Source organism: Zymoseptoria tritici, chromosome 9, assembly GCF_000219625.1.
Source record: "Zymoseptoria tritici IPO323 chromosome 9, whole genome shotgun sequence".
Lineage (NCBI taxonomy): Eukaryota > Fungi > Ascomycota > Dothideomycetes > Mycosphaerellales > Mycosphaerellaceae > Zymoseptoria > Zymoseptoria tritici.
In genome coordinates, this window is record NC_018210.1 from 300,604 (window position 1) to 319,839 (window position 19,236).

The following is a 19,236-nucleotide window of genomic DNA, read 5'->3' on the forward strand; positions in this document are numbered from 1 at the left end:
AGGAACTCGAGGGAAAGAGATGGCGGACGAGAATGACGGGTGAATACTGTGTTGCGACAGCAATCGGGCAGAGGAAGCAGAGCACGGAGCGCCCTGCGTCTAATGGTACGGCTATTGTGAATGGACATGAGACAAGCGAAAAGAACGATACTTCTCAATCCCTGGACTGGACTCGCCATCCCATAACCAGTCCGTCTGCATGGATCGAGTCCATTCGTACCATGGACTGGTCATCCACCGCAATTGGACCCATGTCGTCCTGGTGTCCGACTCTGCGTCAGTACATGCTCCACATCATGTCCAATCCTGAACCACGACTCCTGATCTGGGGTGAAAGCATGACCTTCATCTACAACGAGGCCTGTGTGGAGTTCTTCGGCGAGAAGCATCCTCATGTACAAGGGAAGAGTGTCCAAGAAGCGTGGAGCGAGATCTGGGAGCCAATATCGCCTATGATCAAGGCTGCGTACGCAGGACAAACAGTCAAGCTGGCAGCATCGTTGCAATTTATCGAACGGCACGGGTACACGGAAGAGACGTACTGGGACTTCGCCATGGTTCCGATTGTTGGGCCGGATGGTCGCGGTATTGGCTTGATTGATGAGATTACAGAGACCACGTCGATGATTACGGCTGATCGGAGACGACGATTTCTCAATGAGTTGAGCGAAAAGATGCAGACTGCAGCCACCCTCCCCGCCGTCTGGACGGCTGTATTGGAATGCATAGAGTCCGCCAGTCCGGATTTACCCTTTGCCATGCTCTATACCGTTGCTGACGACTTGGGCGATGATGCTGATGGAACGACGTCTGATTACGCTGCCTCAGTGGAGTCGCAACAGCCATCACGGCTAAAGAAGTGTGTCCTTGCGGGTACTGTCGGTGTCTCGGACGACAATGCGGAGGCCGTGAAAACATTCACACTTCACGACGCCGAGCACCCCTCAAGTATTGCAGGACGTTGTTATGAAGCTTGCAAAGGTGGCAAAGCGATCCATCTCTCCTCCAGCGAAGGGACACTTCCAGAATCTCTTCGTGGCCCGATTCCTGGTCGAAGTTTTGACGACGGAATACGAACAGCGATCGTTTGTCCTCTCGGCTCAGCCATGAGCTCTGACATTGTGGGAGTACTGGTCTTAGGATTGAATCCTCGGTCGCCCTTCAATTCGGAATACAAGATTTTCCTTCACGTTGCGGTTGAGATGATCGAAAAGGCTGCGGCATTGATCTCTCTACCCGAAGAGCAACGACGAGCGCAGAAGCTGGCAGACGATATCACCACTGCCCTCACTCAGCAGCTCCGCTTGTCGAACATCCAGGCTGAGAAGAACGAAGCCAAGTTCTCGCGCATGGCCGACTCCGCACCCATCGGCATGTTCATGTTCGGACCAGACGGCAAAACCATATATACCAACAAAGCGTACAAGGACTTACTAGGAGTGGACAATGGAGAAGAGACAGCGATAACATCGCAGAAGCAGTTCAACTCGTGGGGTGATCTCCTTCACGCCGATGACTTGGACCTCTTCCTCACTGCGTGGGCGAGGGTCACCGACGAGAAAGTTCCGATCACCTTCGAGTACCGGCTGAAGAGGCCGTGGTCATCGATTGATAAGTCCACGGGTCAGAACACTTCGGGTGAAACGTGGTTACATGCTACGGCTTTTCCGGAGATTGCGCCGGATGGCTCGGTGACGACTGTACAAGGTTGGCTCACGGATATTTCGCATCGCAAGTTCTCAGAAAATCTGCTTTCGCAGAAACTTGAGGATGCTCTGGAGAATAAGCGGCAGACGGAGAACTTCATTGATATGACGTCTCACGAAATGCGGAATCCGCTCTCGGCAATTCTTCAGAGCGCAGACTCTATCCTGTCCACCCTATCCGCGACTGGGATGCCGATATTGAACGAAGACCTGGTGCTGCCTGCCGAAATCGCCGAGGAGATCATCGACGCCGCTCAAGTCATCGTTCTGTGCGCGCAACACCAAAAGCGCATCGTAGATGACATCTTGACACTTTCGAAGCTTGATGCGAGTTTGCTGGTGATCTCTCCGGACAAAGTCCAGGTTCCGGCGCTGATCAAGAAGGCTCTCAAGATGTACGAGGCCGAGATCGAACGTGCTGATATCGATGCTCAGCTTCAGATCGAGCCGACTTACGAAGATCTAAAGGTTGACTGGGTCGTGCTTGATCCGTCTCGATTACTTCAGGTCGTCATCAATCTGCTGACCAACTCGATCAAGTTCACCCAGTACTCCTCCACACGGAAGATCAAAATTTGCATAGGTGCTTCGCGCCAACGGCCCTCCGGCCAGCATCACGGCATATCTTTCGTACCACCACGCTTCAATCGTCCGTGTAAGACGCCCGCAGCGGAATGGGGACACGGCGAAGACATCTACCTTCAAGTCGCTGTCTACGACACTGGTCGCGGGCTCAATGATGATGAGATGAAAGTCCTCTTCGGACGCTTCCAACAGGCGAGTCCGAAGACATACCAGCAGTACGGCGGTTCCGGACTCGGACTTTTCATCTCCCGAGAGCTGTGTGAGCTGCAATGCGGACAGATCGGGGTGTCCAGCAAAGACGGCCAAACAGTCTTCACCTTCTACGTCCGAGCCAAGCGCTGGCTGAACGACGACCACCTCACGCAAGCTCCCGCGAACGCCTTCGCCAGCGCTTCAGCCTCTCCAATTGCCTACAGCCGTCGTGGAAGCATAGTCATGAACCCTCCCGAAGACCAAATGGAAGCATCCGCCCCTCTCCCCGACGGCTCCACAGTCACGACCTTCAAGCCTCTCTCCCGACAGCCGTCATACACCAAGACCCCACTCCAACTCGTCACCGAACAGACTCCCGATCAGGTCGATGCAGCGACAATGACCTCCCCCACCGCCACCCCCACCTCAGCTTCGACCAAACCACCTCAACTCCACGTCCTCATAGTAGAAGACAACACCATCAACGCCCGCGTCATGTCCAAACAACTCCGCCGCGCAGGCTGCATCGTACACATCGCCAACCATGGCGGCGAATGTCTCGACTTCCTCGACCGATCGTCCTTCTGCGCTCCAACTCCGCCTTCCACGCCTACATCTCCGAACGTTCCTCCTACTCCCTTATCAATCATCCTTCTCGATCTCGAAATGCCGACTATGGATGGACTGACCTGTATACGCCATATCCGCGAGAGACAAGCGAACGGACGGCTAGTGGGCCATGTTCCGGTCATTGCGGTCACGGCGAATGCTAGGAGCGAACAGATTCATTTTGCAATTGAGGCGGGGATGGATCAGGTTGTTACGAAGCCGTTTAGGATTCCGGAGCTGGTGCCTAGAATGGAGGGGTTGGTGGGGGAGATTTTGGCGGGGTTGAAGATGAATGGAGGGTGAAGTCGGGGGGTGGTACTGTGATGATATGATGGCTGTTGAACAGCCGCCGGGGAATGCTTCGATAGCGCCTCGACATCATTTGCCCAGATATGGCAAGTTACATCGGACAGGCTCCAGAACCGCACCTGTCTCTGAGCAGCGGTGCCGATGCCGTGGCCACACAGCGTAACGATGATGCTGCGATGCCTTGGGTCGCGACGAGTTATGCAGTGCAGTACCGAGGCGAGCTTGAAGCACTCCGTGTTGCCCGCATACTCGCGCGGTGTCGCAAGCCGCATACATCCTCAGGGCAGGACAATACGGCAGTGTATTCGTCTCGGAAAAAGCCTGTACTTGGAGAGAAAGCAGCATCGCCATTGGTATACCGGAGTACTCACTTCATGTCCGCGGCAGCATGACCGGGTCAACAGTCCCGAACAGAAGATCTGCGCAGAAGAAGGAGAGAACGGAGATGAGTAATGAAATAGCTAAAATGTAAGGTAGAGTTGATATGTAATGACTCTGCAAGCTATCAGCATAGAAGAAGAACTGATGTGAGGGCGTTAACGCTTTGCTCCACGAACGCACATGTTAGCTTATACCATTCAACGCAAATGTCCCATCAAAACAACGCCGCTGTCCAATGGAGGTTTCAGGCGATATACTGCAGCGTACGAGACGGATCTGTGCTCGCGTAGTGTCGATGTGGTAGTCGGTATAGAGGCGTGGCCCTAGGCTACAACCCTAACCCTAACCCTGACGATTTACTGACGACTTCGACATTTCGCCTCACGCTCAGGCCTCGTGTGATCAATTCGTTCGGTCGTGGCGAAACTCGCTGTGCCGCTTGGAGAGGAGTGGAAATGTTGCTGTGAGACTCGCAAAAAGGCAGAATCAACAGGGCATAATTGGGTATATCCAGCGTCTGTACTCTATGTCACCACACCACAGCGGCGATGACCTTCTGGTCCATCACTGCGGCTCTCCCCACCACGATCCCCTCAAATCACAAAAAGTAATCCGCCACCGGCTTCTTCGCCGGCATCCCGCGACTATCCTGCGGCGCCGCGTCAAAAACCCTATACCTCCTCCCGGGCCCCATCTTCTGCTCCACCCCCGCGGTATTCCTCTCCCCCAACCCCAAACTCCTCCCAACATCCCCATTGCCCCGTCCCGCATACCCCGCATTCGCCCCATCCTCTCCCAACTCCAGTATGGCCGCCACATTCCCACACCGATAACAATAATTCGGCGCGCTCCAGACGGTCACAATCGTCGAATCGAACATTTCCTTAAACCCTTCCATGACGAGTTGATGCGCGCGACAGATGAGCGAGAGGTCATTTTTGTGGTTGAAGCATTTGACGATGTCGGCGCCGAAGAGGAAGCCCGCGCCGCGGGGTGAGAGGCCCCAGCCGTCGATGTCGTCGGGGTCGGACCAGAGGAGGTCGCACATGGCGCCTTCGTGGGGGACTTCTTGTTTGCGGTCTAGGAGGCGGATTTTGTCGATCGAGTCGATGAGGGGGGAGAGGCCGCCGTGGACGCAGAGGACGGCGCCGCCGGGGTTGTGGGAGGAGGAACCTTTTGCGGAGGAGGTGGCGCCTGTGCCGGGTGGGCCGGTGGGTTGTTGTTGAGGTTGGGAAGGGGAGGAGGGTGGGTTGGAGAGTTGGGAGGTTTCGGTTGAAGTCGTGGGTCGAGCGCGGGGGAACCGATTGATGATCTGGCCTTGGGCGTTGAGAATTTCTATTTCGATGTCTTCCGAGTCGGGGTTTGCTTGGGCTGGGTCGGCAAAGGCGGCGTCGGTCGGGTCGAGGTCGGTTGCTGCGCCCATCACTAGGGCGCCGAGGGCGAGGTAGTCGAAGACTTCGCAGCAGTATCTGGGGAAATGTAAGCGGGAGAGATGAGGAACTTTCGAAACTTGATAGGCCTCACCTCCACACATTCGCACTGCCGTATTTTCGTAAACATTCATCGTAAAAGCCGTAAACTGTTGTGATCTGTCGGGACTCGTGGTTTCCACGAATCAATGTGATGCGGTCTGGGTATCGCACTTTAAGGCAAAGAAGAAGGAGGAAGGATTCCAGCGAGTAGAATCCGCGATCGACAAAGTCGCCTGTGAATGTCAGTTAGACGTTCACGAGCGAGATATGTTCACCGTACCCATGAAAAGGTAATTCGTGTCTGGCACATCTCCGCCCACTCGAAATAGCTCCATCAAGTCGTGAAATTGTCCGTGGATGTCGCCGCATATCTGCATTGCCCGACATCAGTCTGCTTCCTGTCATACGGTGTGTCCTTCTCATCATACCGTCACTGGCGCATCCACGCTGACCACATTGCCCTCTTCTATCAACAGCTCTCTCGCTTTATAACACAGCTCCCGAACTTGCACCTCTGGTATCGGACGGCATGCTCGCAGTTGTGCGATCGCTCTGGCCCATCGTTAGCACTGCGATGTGTCACAGGAACATCTCAAGTGCTTCGTACTTGTCCAAGTCGCTCATCTTGAACGATGCGCCCGGCGGCGCCGGAAGGGAATCCGTGTACCCAAGATCTCCTCCTTCCTACCCTATTCTCGTTCGGATCTATGCAACAGCTCTTTTCGACACTCCGTCCTGCGGCACAGACTCTATACTGCCAGACGTGCTCGTTCGCTTCGGCGGTGTGTGGCGATCGTGTGTGCTGTGAGCTCGGTCCTGGGAGAAGGTCGTGGGTGTCCGTTGTCGGTCGCCGGAAGAATGTCCGTGGAATGCGATGATCGATATGGAGATGGATGTCGTAGTATGTGAATTGTTCAATCCTGATAGCGGTTGCTCTTCACATGGACGAGGTTTGGTGGTCGCATCGAAAGTTGCTGGCGCCGGCGGGATCGGCAAGCTAGCGCATGAACTCTATATAGAACCTACACGTTTCTTGGCCCTGTTTCTTCTTCCTCCTTTACCATCACCACGACAGAATGTATCCTCGATCGATACTTATTCGAGGTTCCTAGAGATCAGGAAGAAGATCGAAGTCTCCCATGGCAATACTAACACGACCAGCGCCGAGCCGATAGGCCGGTCAATCCAGAGCTATGCCGACAGCAAAGAAGGAGAGCGCTGTGGTACCTCTCGATGGACCATGGCGAACCTCAGGTTGGACTGAAATCTGGAAGGTAAAGCAAAGGACACTCCGCCTCGATACATTACTTCATTATTCCGCAGTAGTTTGGGAAAAGCCAACCACCCTCAAAACCTTCCATCGTCCTCTCACACATCATCACACCCCAGCACTAAACTCCGGATCAACTTTACTCTGCTTGAACAAACTCTTGCCCCTCATCAACCACTGCCGATACGCCTTATACCTCTTCTTCGCCCCGTCCTCCTCCGTAACCGTCAGTGCATCCGTCCTCGGCGCCAGAAACGCCTCGTAATCCCTCAGATCCTCATCGTCTACCCCATCATCCTCCTCGTCCTCCTCTTCTTCATCCAGAAACTCAAAGCCGTACTCCTCATCAAGCAGCGGAGCTCGGAGATGGGGTTTCGTGGCTCGCATGGCGCTGCCGAGTGGCGCGACGGTCGACTTACGGATATACTCGACTAAGTCTCTGTTTTTGTTTCCTCCGTCGGGCGCGATTTCGGAAGAATTGGAGATGACGAGGGGCAGGTGGAGGGGATGGGAGATGTAATGTGCGTATTCGGCGGCTTCGGATTCGGAGACGTGCGGGTTGAGGGATTGCGTGTGGAATTGGTTGAGGGTCCAGAGGTGCATGATGGATTTGTCGGCGGGTTTGAAGGTGGAGTTTGTCATGCTGTTGTTGTTGTTGAGGGTGGTGGAATTGGTGGTGTTGGTGGGAGGGTTTGAGGCGGAGAGCGAGGATATGGAGGCATGGTGGGAGTGGCGGCTGTCTCTCAGAATGCTGTGTTTCTCATCGAGGGGTGGGTGGGGGATGGCGGGAGTTGAGGGTGGTGCGTCGGGGAGGAGTTGAGAGTCTTTCTCGGAAGGGTCGAGGGGCGAGAAGGATGCTAGACGGCGTTCGCATTCGCGCTCTTCGTAGGGGTCGACGATTTTGACGCCTTTGCGGATTGGTTTCTTTTCGTCTTCGGCTTCGTTGAGGTGGTTTGAGGATTGGGAGGTGCTGTGTTTGTGGGGGTCGTTTCGCCGAACAAAGGGCGAGAAGTCGTATTTATTGTCGCCGTATGGTCGTTCCGGGAGGTAGCGCTGTGTGGAGGTCATGCGGTAGGAGTAGACTTTTGCCAGAGAAGAGAGGGTTGTCGGACGATAGCACTCTCGCCAATAATCATCAAGAGCAGCAATAGGTTCCGGAGAAGGATGATCTGCAGAACTGGTCAGCCGAAGAGGCAAGCTCCGCGGTTGCAGATGCTCCGGCGTGAACCAATGTATGTAATTCCGCCGATTTCGTTGCAGCCAGGCTCGAGGATCGCTATGGTGTAGGTAGTAGTCCGTAGCCAGATCCCAAAGCATAGGCGCTCCCTGGGCCCAGATGTAGTTGCCAAGGAAGAGGTTGTATGCCTCTTGTCGCTGTGAATCGAGAAAAGAATTGTGGTAGTACCGCTTGAAGCTCTCCACCATGTCTCGAGAGGAACTCTGCCAGTGACTGAGTTTGCGGTAGGTAGCCATGGTATTGACCAGGTGCGATCCTCCGTATTGCATGGCGATGTTATCACCATGGTCGTGGAACATTGCCGTAAAGAGGTTGACTGCGTCAGTATCGTACGCCAATTCCGACTTGGTGATGACACCCAGAATCTTCAGCTGCTGAGCAAATGCGTGCTTTCCGATGACGAATTGCGCAGCGTTTGTCCTATCCAGACAGTCGATACAATTCGTCCTGGCGATACCATTCTGCACTTGCGGCTCCTGCAATCCTTCTTCGCCATTGTGAAACAGTCCGGTCCTCTCCAAGATGTCCTTTGCAATCACTTCCAGCCCGCCAATAACATCGCTGTTCCTCGTCTTCGCCGCCCTCGACATATCGTACGCCTTGTACAAGATCTTCTTGTCCTCAGGCAAGCTTTGATTGAGATAATTGATGCAGCCTTGGAATTCATGCAGCAACTTCGACTCTCTTGGCACTTTCTCTCTCGACTTGATCAGATTGAGGACATACACCGGGCACCCATACCGCTCAAAGAGATTGTCGAAATGCTGCGCCGCGGGCTGATAGAACGGATCGCTCAAGTTGATGTCAATACCTGGCTTTGGTGTCACACCGCTATTGTCTTGCGTCCAGTACAGCGGTATGCTGCCTCTGTGATGCAGATACGATGTATAGTTCGGATTGGCGAACAGTCTCGGACCTGGAGCATGGAAAGAAGTGCTCAACTTCTCTGCAACAATCTGCTCAGTCTCGACATCGTTGGCCACATATCCCATGTCGTTCACACCACGCTTCAAGAATCGAGCACCGGCGAAATGGCGTGACCGTCGTCCAATAATTGTGACATACACCGTTCGCCCGAAAATGTCCAGCGCCGCTTGGTCCAGAAATCCATGTATAATCGGCAAACACCAGTCGAAAGGATGCTTCAAGGCTTGCACTGCCGGTTTCAGCAGATGGTGATTCCAGACGAACATGGCATTGTAGTCGTTCGCCGCAACTTTCAGCCCATCGTTCAACGCCTGCCGTGCTCGAATGATGTTCCTCTGCAGCGAGCTCGTGATGTCGTAAGCATAACTGAAGTAGAAGCTCTTCGTCAGATCCAGATTATTCAAGATCCCCAGAAACCTTGCCTCCTCCGCATTCCGATCGCGCATGAACGAGCTGCTCGCACCAGTCGTAAGCGGCACCAACTCCGTCCCTTCAACCTGATAAACATAATGCCCTCCAATCATAGCCACCTGCTTCCTCTTCGTAATAATAAGCATATAATACGCCTCGGTAAACCTGATAAACCCAAGCAGTCCCCAAAAGCTAAACTTCATCCGCAACCCTCCATTCGGCTTATTCCCCTGATCAATCGCATTGAGGACATCGTGCATCTGTCTCCGATCATACACCGTCTCGTCCTCGAACAGCGCGATCTGTCCCGGAGCACTATTACGGTCGATTCGCAAGAGGCGGAAATTCTGGTCGGTGATGTCGGCTCCTGTGATCCAGTATCGGACGTTCGTCTCGTAGAGCGTGAACTTATACATGCGATGCGGGCGGGCGTCTTGGTCGTGGAGTTGTTGGACTTCGTTGGGGTCTTCTTTTAGGTGGGCGTCGTCGTCCTCGGAGCGGACTTCACCGGCGACTTCTGAGGCGGTGGCGCCGACTCCGGGGTAGGTCGGTGGGTCCAGGATTGAGGAGGGATGACTTGCAGATTGGACAAGACCGTCTTCGACGCTGTTGTTATCGTCATTTTGAGTGCGAGACGATGATCTGGCCGGCTCCGGTCTAGCTGTTCTGAGGAGACCACCGAGGGAGGCACTGCGGGCATCAGAGGCGTTGGCGGCAGTGGCCAATCTCTTCCCGACATTCTTGGGCTCAGATCTTCGTCTTTCAGTGTCATAGTCTGAGCCTGTCGGGTCGTAGTCTCCATCCGTACTTGGCCCGGCATCGATTGGTCCCTGGTCCATGGTGATGTCTTCGCCGTCTGATGCGCCGTTTGAAAGATGTTCACATCATTCCATGCTTGATGGCAGCCGTGAATTTATGATGGAAGTGGTAGGATAGATCCGGTCGTATGCCGTGCGATATTTGATTGTTTCTGCGAAGACTGCGCAAAGTTTTGGTGATGTGACGGAAGAGACGACGGGAAAGATTTCGAGGTGGAGACTAAAGTTGGGGCCAAATCGGCGACAGCTCCGTCCCCGGTATAAGTCCTGCCTCAGGCGACAAGGAGAGAGACGGGAGAACAGTGAGGTAAGGTAAGAAAGCATTGTACCTTCTTCACGTTTCAGCGTAGAAAGAAAGCCTGCCAAGGTAGTTCCCTTTCGATGAGGCTCAGGTATTGGCCCGGCGAATATATGCTCCTGTCTCAACAAACATGTAGCCGTACCGCCCCAGTGGAAGAACAGAAGAGCTCAGCCTTATCTAGCCAAACCGACTCGTCAACACAGCACACTGAGCGATGGAACCAACAAGCGCATACCGATATGTCCCACTGAGGAAGGAGGCATCTGAGTTCCGCATACTGGAGCTTCTGAGAACACCACTGGAAACGGACGCCTTAATCGAATTGTTCGAGCGCCCCTGGTTTCGGTGAGTGGGCCTCCCAGTCCTCCATGCTATATCGTCTGACATATTCGTGCGAGAAAGACGAGTTTGGGTCGTTCAAGAGATCGCAGTCGCTACCAAAGCCCGTCTAGTCTGTGGTCCAGAGGAGATGAACTTGCTGGGTCTCCTTGACATCGTTGCATGGCTTTCTGCATATCATCTCTTCAGCATATCACCCGAACTGAATGCAGCCATGTGGAACGTCTATCTACTGTTTGATGCACGGTCCAACTTCTCCCACAGCTCTTACTTGACCCTGTTCGACCGACTACAACATACCCGGGATTTGCTGGCGACCGACCCGAGGGACAAAGTATTTGGAATGCTAGGACTTCTGGAGCCGCAGACTGCAAGTCAGCTGATGCATCCTGACTACACAAAGTCAGTCTCTGCAGTCTACCAGGACGCAGTCAGACAATGCGTCGCGGTCTCCCACATGCCACTGTGGCTGGTCGACCTCATTTCGCATCGAGACGAGTCGGATCTGACCGACGATTGCCCATCATGGGTCCCAAGATTTGACCGCGCATACGATGGAGATTTAGACTGCCACCCCTTTGACCATGGCACGCTCCATGGCATCGGACGAGTGGAGCTGTTAGCCACGGCGGCCAAGGTCGGCGCCAATGAGCCCGGTATCCTTGTCCTGCCAGGCTTGGAATTATGCCGCATTGTGGAAGTCTCCGCATTATTCGATGCCAGCACTTCTCAAGATCTTGCACTCCTGCAAGCAGAAGCCATCGCATCATGGTTCAAAACAGCCACGACGATGCTGCAAGACCATGGCATTGTCGGGTGTAATGCAGCAGATGCTACTGCAGCCCGCATCATAGTAGCAGATAACCTCGACACTCCGACGCAATGTCCCGAAGGCTCTTTCGATCGACTCGTGGCACTGCTGCAGCGCATTCAAGACCATCCCTCCGCCGCAACATTCGGGAACAGGGACAGCGCCGACGCTTCTCTTCGAGAAGCCTCTAAATTCTGCGACAAGATCATCGTGGCTTGCCAAATGCGGAGACTCGCGATCATGAGGAACGGCACAGCTGGGTTGGTACCAAAGCTAGTCCAGCCCTCGGATCGAGTGGTCATGATCCATGGGAGCAACATGCCGTTTGTGATCCGTCCTTGCGGAGAGGAGTACCTGTTGCTCGGCGACTGCTACTTGGACGGATGGATGTCATGGCAGGAGAAGTATACAGCGCTGGAGCAAAGGATGCTCAAGGAAGAGCCGATCAACTTTCGAATCCGATGAATTGAATCGTTTGAAGTATCCATATGCTGTCACGATATTGACGCACATGATCTCACAACTTCCCTTTCGCCTGCACCCCCTTCCTCCTCCTCCCCTTCTTCTTCTCCAGTACCCTTTCCCCTTTCTCCGCCGTCTCCCAAAGATCCCCACCCACAACCCCACAAACCCCCAAAATCCGCCTCCTCACCGTCCCACCCTCCTTCCTCGTCCCCTCCCCATCCCTCCGACTCAGATTAACCCACTCGCAGAAATCCCACAGTTTCCCCTCAGCCAACAACTCCCCCTGCGCACTCCACTTGGGCATCCACTCCTCACTCAACCTTACTCGTGTAGGCGTGCCTTTTACAGCGTCTTTACCAGGACGGGAGACGATGAGCATGCCTTCTTCTTCACTCCGCGTATGAGCGTTTTTCAACGCTTCTTTATTGACGGCTTCGTAGTAGGATAGATCCCCGCGGTGGTAGAGAGTTTTGCCGAGGAGTTGAGCGCGGTCGGCGAAGGGGGTCATGGGGATCCATGATTTTTCTTGAGTTGTGGTGGAGGAGGAGGAAGAAGGGGGTGGAGCGAGCATGAACAGCGACACAGCGCCGAGCCAGGAAGCTTCGATAAAAGGCCAGAGGAGGAAACAATAAAAGTCGAAATTCTGCGCATCTCTCGCCCGTTCATCAGGATGCAGAGCGACTTCATCAATCTTGCCACTCTCGTCCATAGTGGTGGTCAACACGCCATCAGCGACGAGACCGGAGAGAGTAGCTTGGAGATTCTCTTCCAGCGGGTTCGTCGGGAAAATAAATTCCGCGCGGAAAAGCTGGGACAGGAAGGAGACGTAGTCGTAAAGATCCTGGTACCTCATCGTCTCCTTCTCACCCCTCTTCACCCGCGTATACAACGCGCAACACACCAGCGCCTGCGAAATGAACAGGTGAATCGTCATGTTGCGGTAGAAACTCAGTTGGAAGCGGTCTTCGGCGTAGTACATCTCTTCCGGCAAGCCATCCACCTTGCCGACAAGAGCGGGACCCAGCACGCCGAGCGCTTTGTCGACGACTTCTTCCACCGGATGCCCGGCGAAGTGCGCGACTCGTCCGCCGGCCGCGAGGACCCGGGAGGAGAGCCAGTTGACTCTGCGAACGAGTTCGGCGCGTCCGACGCTGCGACCTGTGAGGGTGAGGAGGACTGTGCCGACGAGAGCGGTGGGCATGACGACTGAGACGTCGTTGATATGCGCGAGGACTTGGTAGCCGAAAGTCGTGAGGATGCGGCGTTTCGTAGCGGCGTCATAAACAGGCGTTAGTCCAGCTTTCGGAGCGTCGTATCCCATGCGATGCATCTGCTCGTCGATGAAGCCTCGCAAACTCCAAGGTTCGTGGAAGCGCACATCCACGCGTCCGAGTTTCAGACTCAGAACGTTGCTGGCTGATAAGAAACCCGCGAGATCTTCCTTCTTCTTCGGCTGGCCCAGGAGTTCGCTGATATACGAGTCCACCTCAATCACCTTATCATACTGCGTGCTGACCGGACACACAATCGCATCTTTCGTCCGGCCGCTGAGTACGCTCTCGAGGTAATAACTCAGAATGCCAAATTTCGGCTGCAACAACTTCCCCGTCCGCGAGCGTCCTCCTTCGACGAAACACTCCACATTGAACCCATTCTGCAGCAACGTGTCGATATAACTCTGCACCAGAGTTCCATACAGCTGATCGTCTCCAAAACTCCTGCGTATCCACATCGCGCCAGCATGCTGTAGAAATGCTCCCACGACCGGGAAGTTCAGATTATCCCCCGCAACGACGGTGGGCAACACCAGTCCCAAGCGGTAACACACCAGTTGCAGACTGACATAATCCACATGACTCCGATGACACGGCAAGAAAATAATACTCTGCCCATCTCTCTCCGCTCGTGTAGCCACCTCTTTCAATCTCATCACCTCCTTTTGCGAAACATGAATTCCCTGATGATACGCCCTCGTCAACAACTGCGTAGCAAGATAATACGCTCCGCGGATAAACGTCCTCGACTCCATCTTCAAAATCATGCCGTCCGTCCACGTCTCCGCCACCTCCAATAATTGCTTTTCAATCTCCGCCCTCCTGCCATCCCTCCTCTTTCTACCCTCCACAACCTCGCCTTCTACCCCAAGAACCCCCAACCCGCCCTCTTGAATCTCCACTTCCACTCTCCTCTTTGCGAGATCCCGGATTTTGGACTGCAACATCGGCTGCGCGAGGACTAGACGCTTCATATTCTCGCTAAAACCATTGTAGAAAACCGGCGGTCCAATGACACGGTCATAGCTGCGCCAGGCCGTGCCGAGGATGTGCAGGCCGAGTTCTTGGATGGCGTTGAGGGGGGAAGAGCGGAATTTCGCGTAGGGTTCGAGGAGTTCTTGTTCGGGGTCGGCGGCGGGGGAGTCGAGGGTCGCGAGGATGGGGACTGTGGTGGAGAGGAGGGATACGTCTTGGGCGTGGGTTCCTGTTGGTGGGAAGGGTGGTTGGGACGGCATGGTTATGTTGTGGTGTTGTGGTGTTGTCGAGGGCGGTGTTATTGCGGGGTGAGCGAGGCCATCGTTCGGATGCTGGCTATGGTATGTGGTCTTCGGCGATGTCGAGGTTGGATTTACGACTGGTCTCGAGCCTGTCCAGAAGAAGCAATTGCATTGAGGAAAAGCAAGTCTGGCCTCTCCAAGATCTGTGTTCTGGCCCTGCAGCTCGTCAATCGGGACTTACCCCAGTCCTCGGCTCAACATCCCTGCTGTGCGCTGTGATGTCCCCATGCGGACTAGACTCTGATTCCCGATCATAGAAACATCTTCTGGATTCATGGACCAAGTCTAGAACGAACGTTGAGAAACGCATGAAGAATTGGAGAATGAACTGGAAGGAAGATCAGGCTTCCAAAGCTGCATCGTAGTGGCTCTACCAATTATTGCACGCTCTTTCAGTGCAAGATCCCTCGTAAGCATTGATCGATGAGGATATCTTCGAATCATGCTCTATCAGATCTCTATCAGATCTCAAATGCTCTCCAACATTCCAAACCCAGGCCGTGTCCAATACTGTCGTCCACGAAGACCCGCCTTTTCTCATCCCATGCCCAATGCAGTGCTGTCGCGACCAATCCGTGCCAGTGCTGTTCCCTTATTCCCAAGAAGTCGGACATGAACATCACCGCGCCCAGCCTCTACTCCAATAGCTTACGATAGCTCGCCTTTCAAATCCTTTTCCTCATTCACTCAGAGTCCTTGCGACTAGAACTGACTCCCCATCCCCTGCCCCTGCCCATACAACCCCGCACCCCACTGCTGCTGCTGCTGCTGCCCTCCCTGCTGCCCACTATGACTCGGCGCCACATAGAAATTCTGATACGGATGCTGCGGAAGATTAAAGTCCGCTTTCGCATACAGTGGATTCGGAATGCCCACGGGAAAACCTCCCTTCTTTGGCGGTGTGGCGGTGGGTTGAGGTGCGGAGATCGGAGGCGCCATGGACTGCTGGTATTGGTTCGTGTGGTAACCGTTCCCGTTGAGGAGGCCGTTGTCCATGTTATTCGGCATGGAAGTCGGCGTGTTGGCGTTGTTGTTCGAGGACATGTGTTGCGGTTGGCCGTGTTGCGACGCGGGACTGCCGGACATGCTGTGTGGTGACATTTGCATGCTTTGTTGCTGCTGTTGTTGGGAGAAGGGTAGGCCGGCGTGGCCGACTTGCACGCTTAGTCTCTGACCGTTGTTCACCTGCTGTTGGCTTGGCATCTGCTGCGGGAATTGCACGCTCAGACGGGGCTGGAGTTGTTGTTGCGGCTGGGCCATCTGAGTTTGTGGCAGTTGAGATGGACTCGGCTCCTCCACCCAACCCCACTTCTCCTTCAGGCCTTTGAAGACAAACCCAATCCGCCAACCGGTCTCTTTATTGATTTTCTCGAAGACTTGAAGGACTTCTTCCTGTTCTTTGCGGTCGGTGAGACATTCGGCGGCGTGGTGAAGACTTCGGATGGCGACGGATGCGACTCCTCGATCCTTGACGTGTGCGACGATGCCACATATCGTCCGGCTGTGTGTGGTTTGCATGGTGGCCATTTCGGGGTGGGTGACGTCGTAGTATGGGTGCGTTTGAGCCATGAGGAGCATGGCCTGAGAGAGAAGGTGTCAGTGGCGGCAATGCAGAGATGAGGATGGGCAGACTCACAGTGTGGTAGAAGAGCCTCGCAACAATAGTCGCCCGCTTGATCAGCCAAACCTCCGGAAAAGCACTCTTCGAATTCGTCTGAAACGGATGCAGATACGCCATAGGATGCATCGTCCTTGGCACACCCTCGTTCCACGCATCACACATGCCCTTCAACCTCGACCACTCCTCATGCCTCTGCTGCATGCGAATCTGCTCATCCTGGGTGTTACCAGCAGGCGTCCGTGGAGCCGTCGCACGAAAGTTGCACACCTTCGCAATGATGAACAACATGCGATGTGTCCAGACTTCCTCTCGACCGTTGTGGATCTCTCGGGAGAAGTCCATGTCCACACCCCAGTCGTCCGGGTTCCATGCTACTTGCCAGTTGAAGTGTAGACATGAGAGCACTTCCAGACCAACGTTCAGCCAGAAACATGCGGAGCCGATGCCTTGTGCTCGAGCGTCCCAGCCACATTCTTTGATGAGTGCTCGTGCACCGGCGATGTGGTTCATGCGTTGGAGTGCTCGTTCGCTCATGATCTCGTAGACGTTGAGGATGACGGCCGTAGTCGCACAGATGACTGTATCTCGGTTGGGATTCTGTAAATTCTTCAACAGATATCTCGTCGCAGTGTCGTAGTAGTGCAAAGCCTTCTCCTCGGTGTAGGCTGAGTTGATCAGAGTAAGATGCCGTGCGCCGCATGCAAGGAAAGCATTCAGCAGCATCGGTTCGGAGAGCGAGTGGAATGGCAGTAGCCGGGAGAAATGTTTCTGAGGATCCATGCTGTCCATCCAAAGACCGACTTCCTCCACGAAAACCTGCATGAAGAACGTCTCCTCTTGGCTGTCCAGGACTTCTTTCTTGGCTGACTCCGGGTCTGGTAGATCCGTATCCATATTACTGAAAGATGCGACCGAGCCTCCCCGGGCATGAAGGCTGCTGACATTCGACTCCGCATACTGCACTTGCTGCGGCGGTGCTGAATGCGGCGGTTGTTGCGGCTGGTAAGAATTCATCTCCTGCTTCATTACTGGCTGCGGCTCGAACATGCTCTGCTGGTGGACATTCTGCTCGGCATACTGATCCGGAATGAGAGCTTGCACAGGCGGTAGAATTTGACCCATCGGCGGAGCTTGCGGTTGTTGTTGATGGTGAGGAAACTCAAACGAGGTCGCCGAGTCGATCGGAGGAGGGTAGACGGTCCGCCTCTTGTCTCGATCCAGATGTCGATACCTCTCCTCACCACCCTGATACTCGCTGGCAATCTCCCTCGACTCGTCTTGGAACTCCACATTCCAATCGTGCGTGCCCCATGCCGTCACGTATGTCGGTGGTTTTGACTCCCATGTATCAATGAAGTTCAGACGCACGCCTCTCTTGCAAGTGCGATTGCTCTTCTTGCAATTATTGCAATGCGGCATGGCCTCGTCGCACTTCAAATGCCTCTCTCGACATGTCAGACATCCTGTTCTCACCCGCTTCGGCTTGGACGAACCCTCCCCATTCTCTCCGTCTCCATTCGCAGTCTCAGCCTTTGTATCCGACCTGGGCCCAACTCTTTTGACCTTCTTCGACGCCTTCGTTCCAGAGGCGTTCTGTGCATCCTTTCGTTGTTTCTGACCGGAGAAATTGGGAGGAGTGCCTCTCATCGACGGATTGGCCGAGGACGTGGGAGGAGATATTGTCGCATTGTTCGTGTACTGCTGGTACGTGCTCGGATCGAAGCCAGGCTGCAGGTACGCAGACCCGTCGACTATATTCGCCAGCGTACAGTGACTGAGGCCCGCTCAGGCCTCCGTCGCTCGAATTGGTGGAGGATCAATCAGGGAATGGTATGTTCGTGGCGCATCTGCCGGTGGTAGTGGTGGTGATCGTGGATGTCAGGATCGTGGGACTCGAGGGCGGGTATTCTTGCGCACAGCAGCGGTCGCGGAGAATTATGCAGAGGGTCGGAAACGGTGGATTTGCCAGTGTGTGTCACGGCGCACTGGTACGCCGGATGATGTCGTGGTAGCTGGTACTTGCTTTGGGAGTGAGATGGATCGGCGCAAGAGCCGGCGGACGGGCGGGTGGAGTCTAGGCTTTGTTGCGCAATTGTCGGCGGGCGGAGTGTGGAGCGCGACAAAGGGAAGGCGGAGACGGACGGCGGCGGCGGCGGCGATCTGGTTGGAGTATTATATGTTTGTCCGGGAATCGTTGGAGGGAGGATTTTCCCCTTCGTCTGCAACAAATCTCCTCGTCGACGCACCTTGCTCGAGGACTTTCGCGAGTCTCGGCCGCGGCTCGACCTGCTCCATGCGAGTCCAGGCCTGGCCCAGACCTTCGCAAGGGCAAACACACATTCCGGAACCTTTTCCCTCCGGTCATCATCCTGCCCTCACCCGCTCGTTGGTCGCTCGATCGAGACGAGATACAAACATTTTCCGCAGAAACACAATATCGAACAGGAGAGGTGTCACTTTCATGTCCATATTGTTACACGACGTGGTAGTGGAGAGCGTCCTCAAGATAAGCATCTCCTTTCCTCGCAGATCCACAGTCCGAGACGTTCTTCGGCCGTTCGCTTGCAGTGTCTATCAACGATCTGCCTTCCTCCGTACCAAACGGAGTCTAACGTCGCTGCCGGCATCTAGAACGCGGAGAGTCTCGGTTACGTTCATCGGCAATCACCGTGTCTTCTTCGAAAACGACGGTGAGACACAGCATGTTTGTGCTCAGTCACTGCCGTTCGTCTACCAACAGCACCGAGCACGCAAAGTCGATCAATCCGGGGGATCTACAGAGGACTGGGATGTGACAAGGCTCCCTGGTCGGCATTTGATGCGAGGTCATCAATAATTGGTTCGGAATCTGCTGGGGTTATGGTGGCTTCCTACATATGCTGTACTCTGCAGTCTGCGCTGCTGCATCAATCGATGCAGGTGAGTGAGGAAACGCTGGAAATCAAATGAAGATGATGTTCCTGATGGCGACATTTTTGGACGGCGTACAGGACCGGACCCTGAGAGACAGCCATATTCTCGTTGGACATGGGCAAGGTGATGTGGATACGACGACTGCGACTTCAGGGCCACGAAGCAGAGGAACAGGCGAATAGCGTGACGCTCTACAGCTGTGCTGACAAGATCTGATCGCCAGTAGATCATCGCAGTGAGAAAAATCAACTTGAGCCGCTTTGGAACTGTGTGGCCCAGTCTTGACACTTGATACTCCCGCTGATGCCTTCTCCGCAT

General features: G+C 54.5%; 5 protein-coding genes across 5 annotated transcripts; 1 reads left to right on the forward strand and 4 right to left on the reverse strand.

The window, feature by feature from the left end:
• Window positions 1-32: 32 nt before the first annotated feature.
• Window positions 33-3,398, forward strand: MYCGRDRAFT_75310 (histidine kinase; the record flags this gene model as incomplete). Its single annotated transcript, XM_003849248.1, has 2 exons — window positions 33-2,709; window positions 2,785-3,398. 2 exons carry the CDS (start codon window positions 33-35, stop codon window positions 3,393-3,395), a joined length of 3,288 nt encoding a protein of 1,095 aa, XP_003849296.1.
• A 982-nt stretch (window positions 3,399-4,380) lies between these two features.
• MYCGRDRAFT_75314 (uncharacterized protein) lies at window positions 4,381-6,183 on the reverse strand (the record flags this gene model as incomplete). The annotated part of the gene is made up of 5 exons (XM_003849780.1): window positions 4,381-5,251; window positions 5,307-5,487; window positions 5,535-5,625; window positions 5,683-5,806; window positions 5,862-6,183. 5 exons carry the CDS (start codon window positions 5,876-5,878, stop codon window positions 4,381-4,383), a joined length of 1,284 nt encoding a protein of 427 aa, XP_003849828.1.
• Window positions 6,184-6,632: 449 nt separating this feature from the next.
• On the reverse strand, window positions 6,633-9,938 carry MgFIG4 (Polyphosphoinositide phosphatase, factor-induced gene 4; the record flags this gene model as incomplete). Its single annotated transcript, XM_003849779.1, has 3 exons — window positions 6,633-6,830; window positions 6,933-7,283; window positions 7,431-9,938. The coding sequence occupies 3 exons, from the start codon at window positions 9,936-9,938 to the stop codon at window positions 6,633-6,635; spliced, it is 3,057 nt and encodes a 1,018-aa protein (XP_003849827.1).
• Window positions 9,939-11,885: 1,947 nt separating this feature from the next.
• Window positions 11,886-14,342, reverse strand: MYCGRDRAFT_95543 (uncharacterized protein; the record flags this gene model as incomplete). Its single annotated transcript, XM_003849778.1, has 1 exon — window positions 11,886-14,342. One exon carries the CDS (start codon window positions 14,340-14,342, stop codon window positions 11,886-11,888), a length of 2,457 nt encoding a protein of 818 aa, XP_003849826.1.
• Window positions 14,343-15,164: 822 nt separating this feature from the next.
• MYCGRDRAFT_11650 (fungal transcriptional regulatory protein) lies at window positions 15,165-17,496 on the reverse strand (the record flags this gene model as incomplete). The annotated part of the gene is made up of 3 exons (XM_003849777.1): window positions 15,165-15,326; window positions 15,606-15,965; window positions 16,021-17,496. Coding segments are annotated over 3 exons (1,998 nt in total), but the record flags the coding sequence as incomplete, so codon positions are not given.
• Between the last annotated feature and the right edge of the window lie 1,740 nt (window positions 17,497-19,236).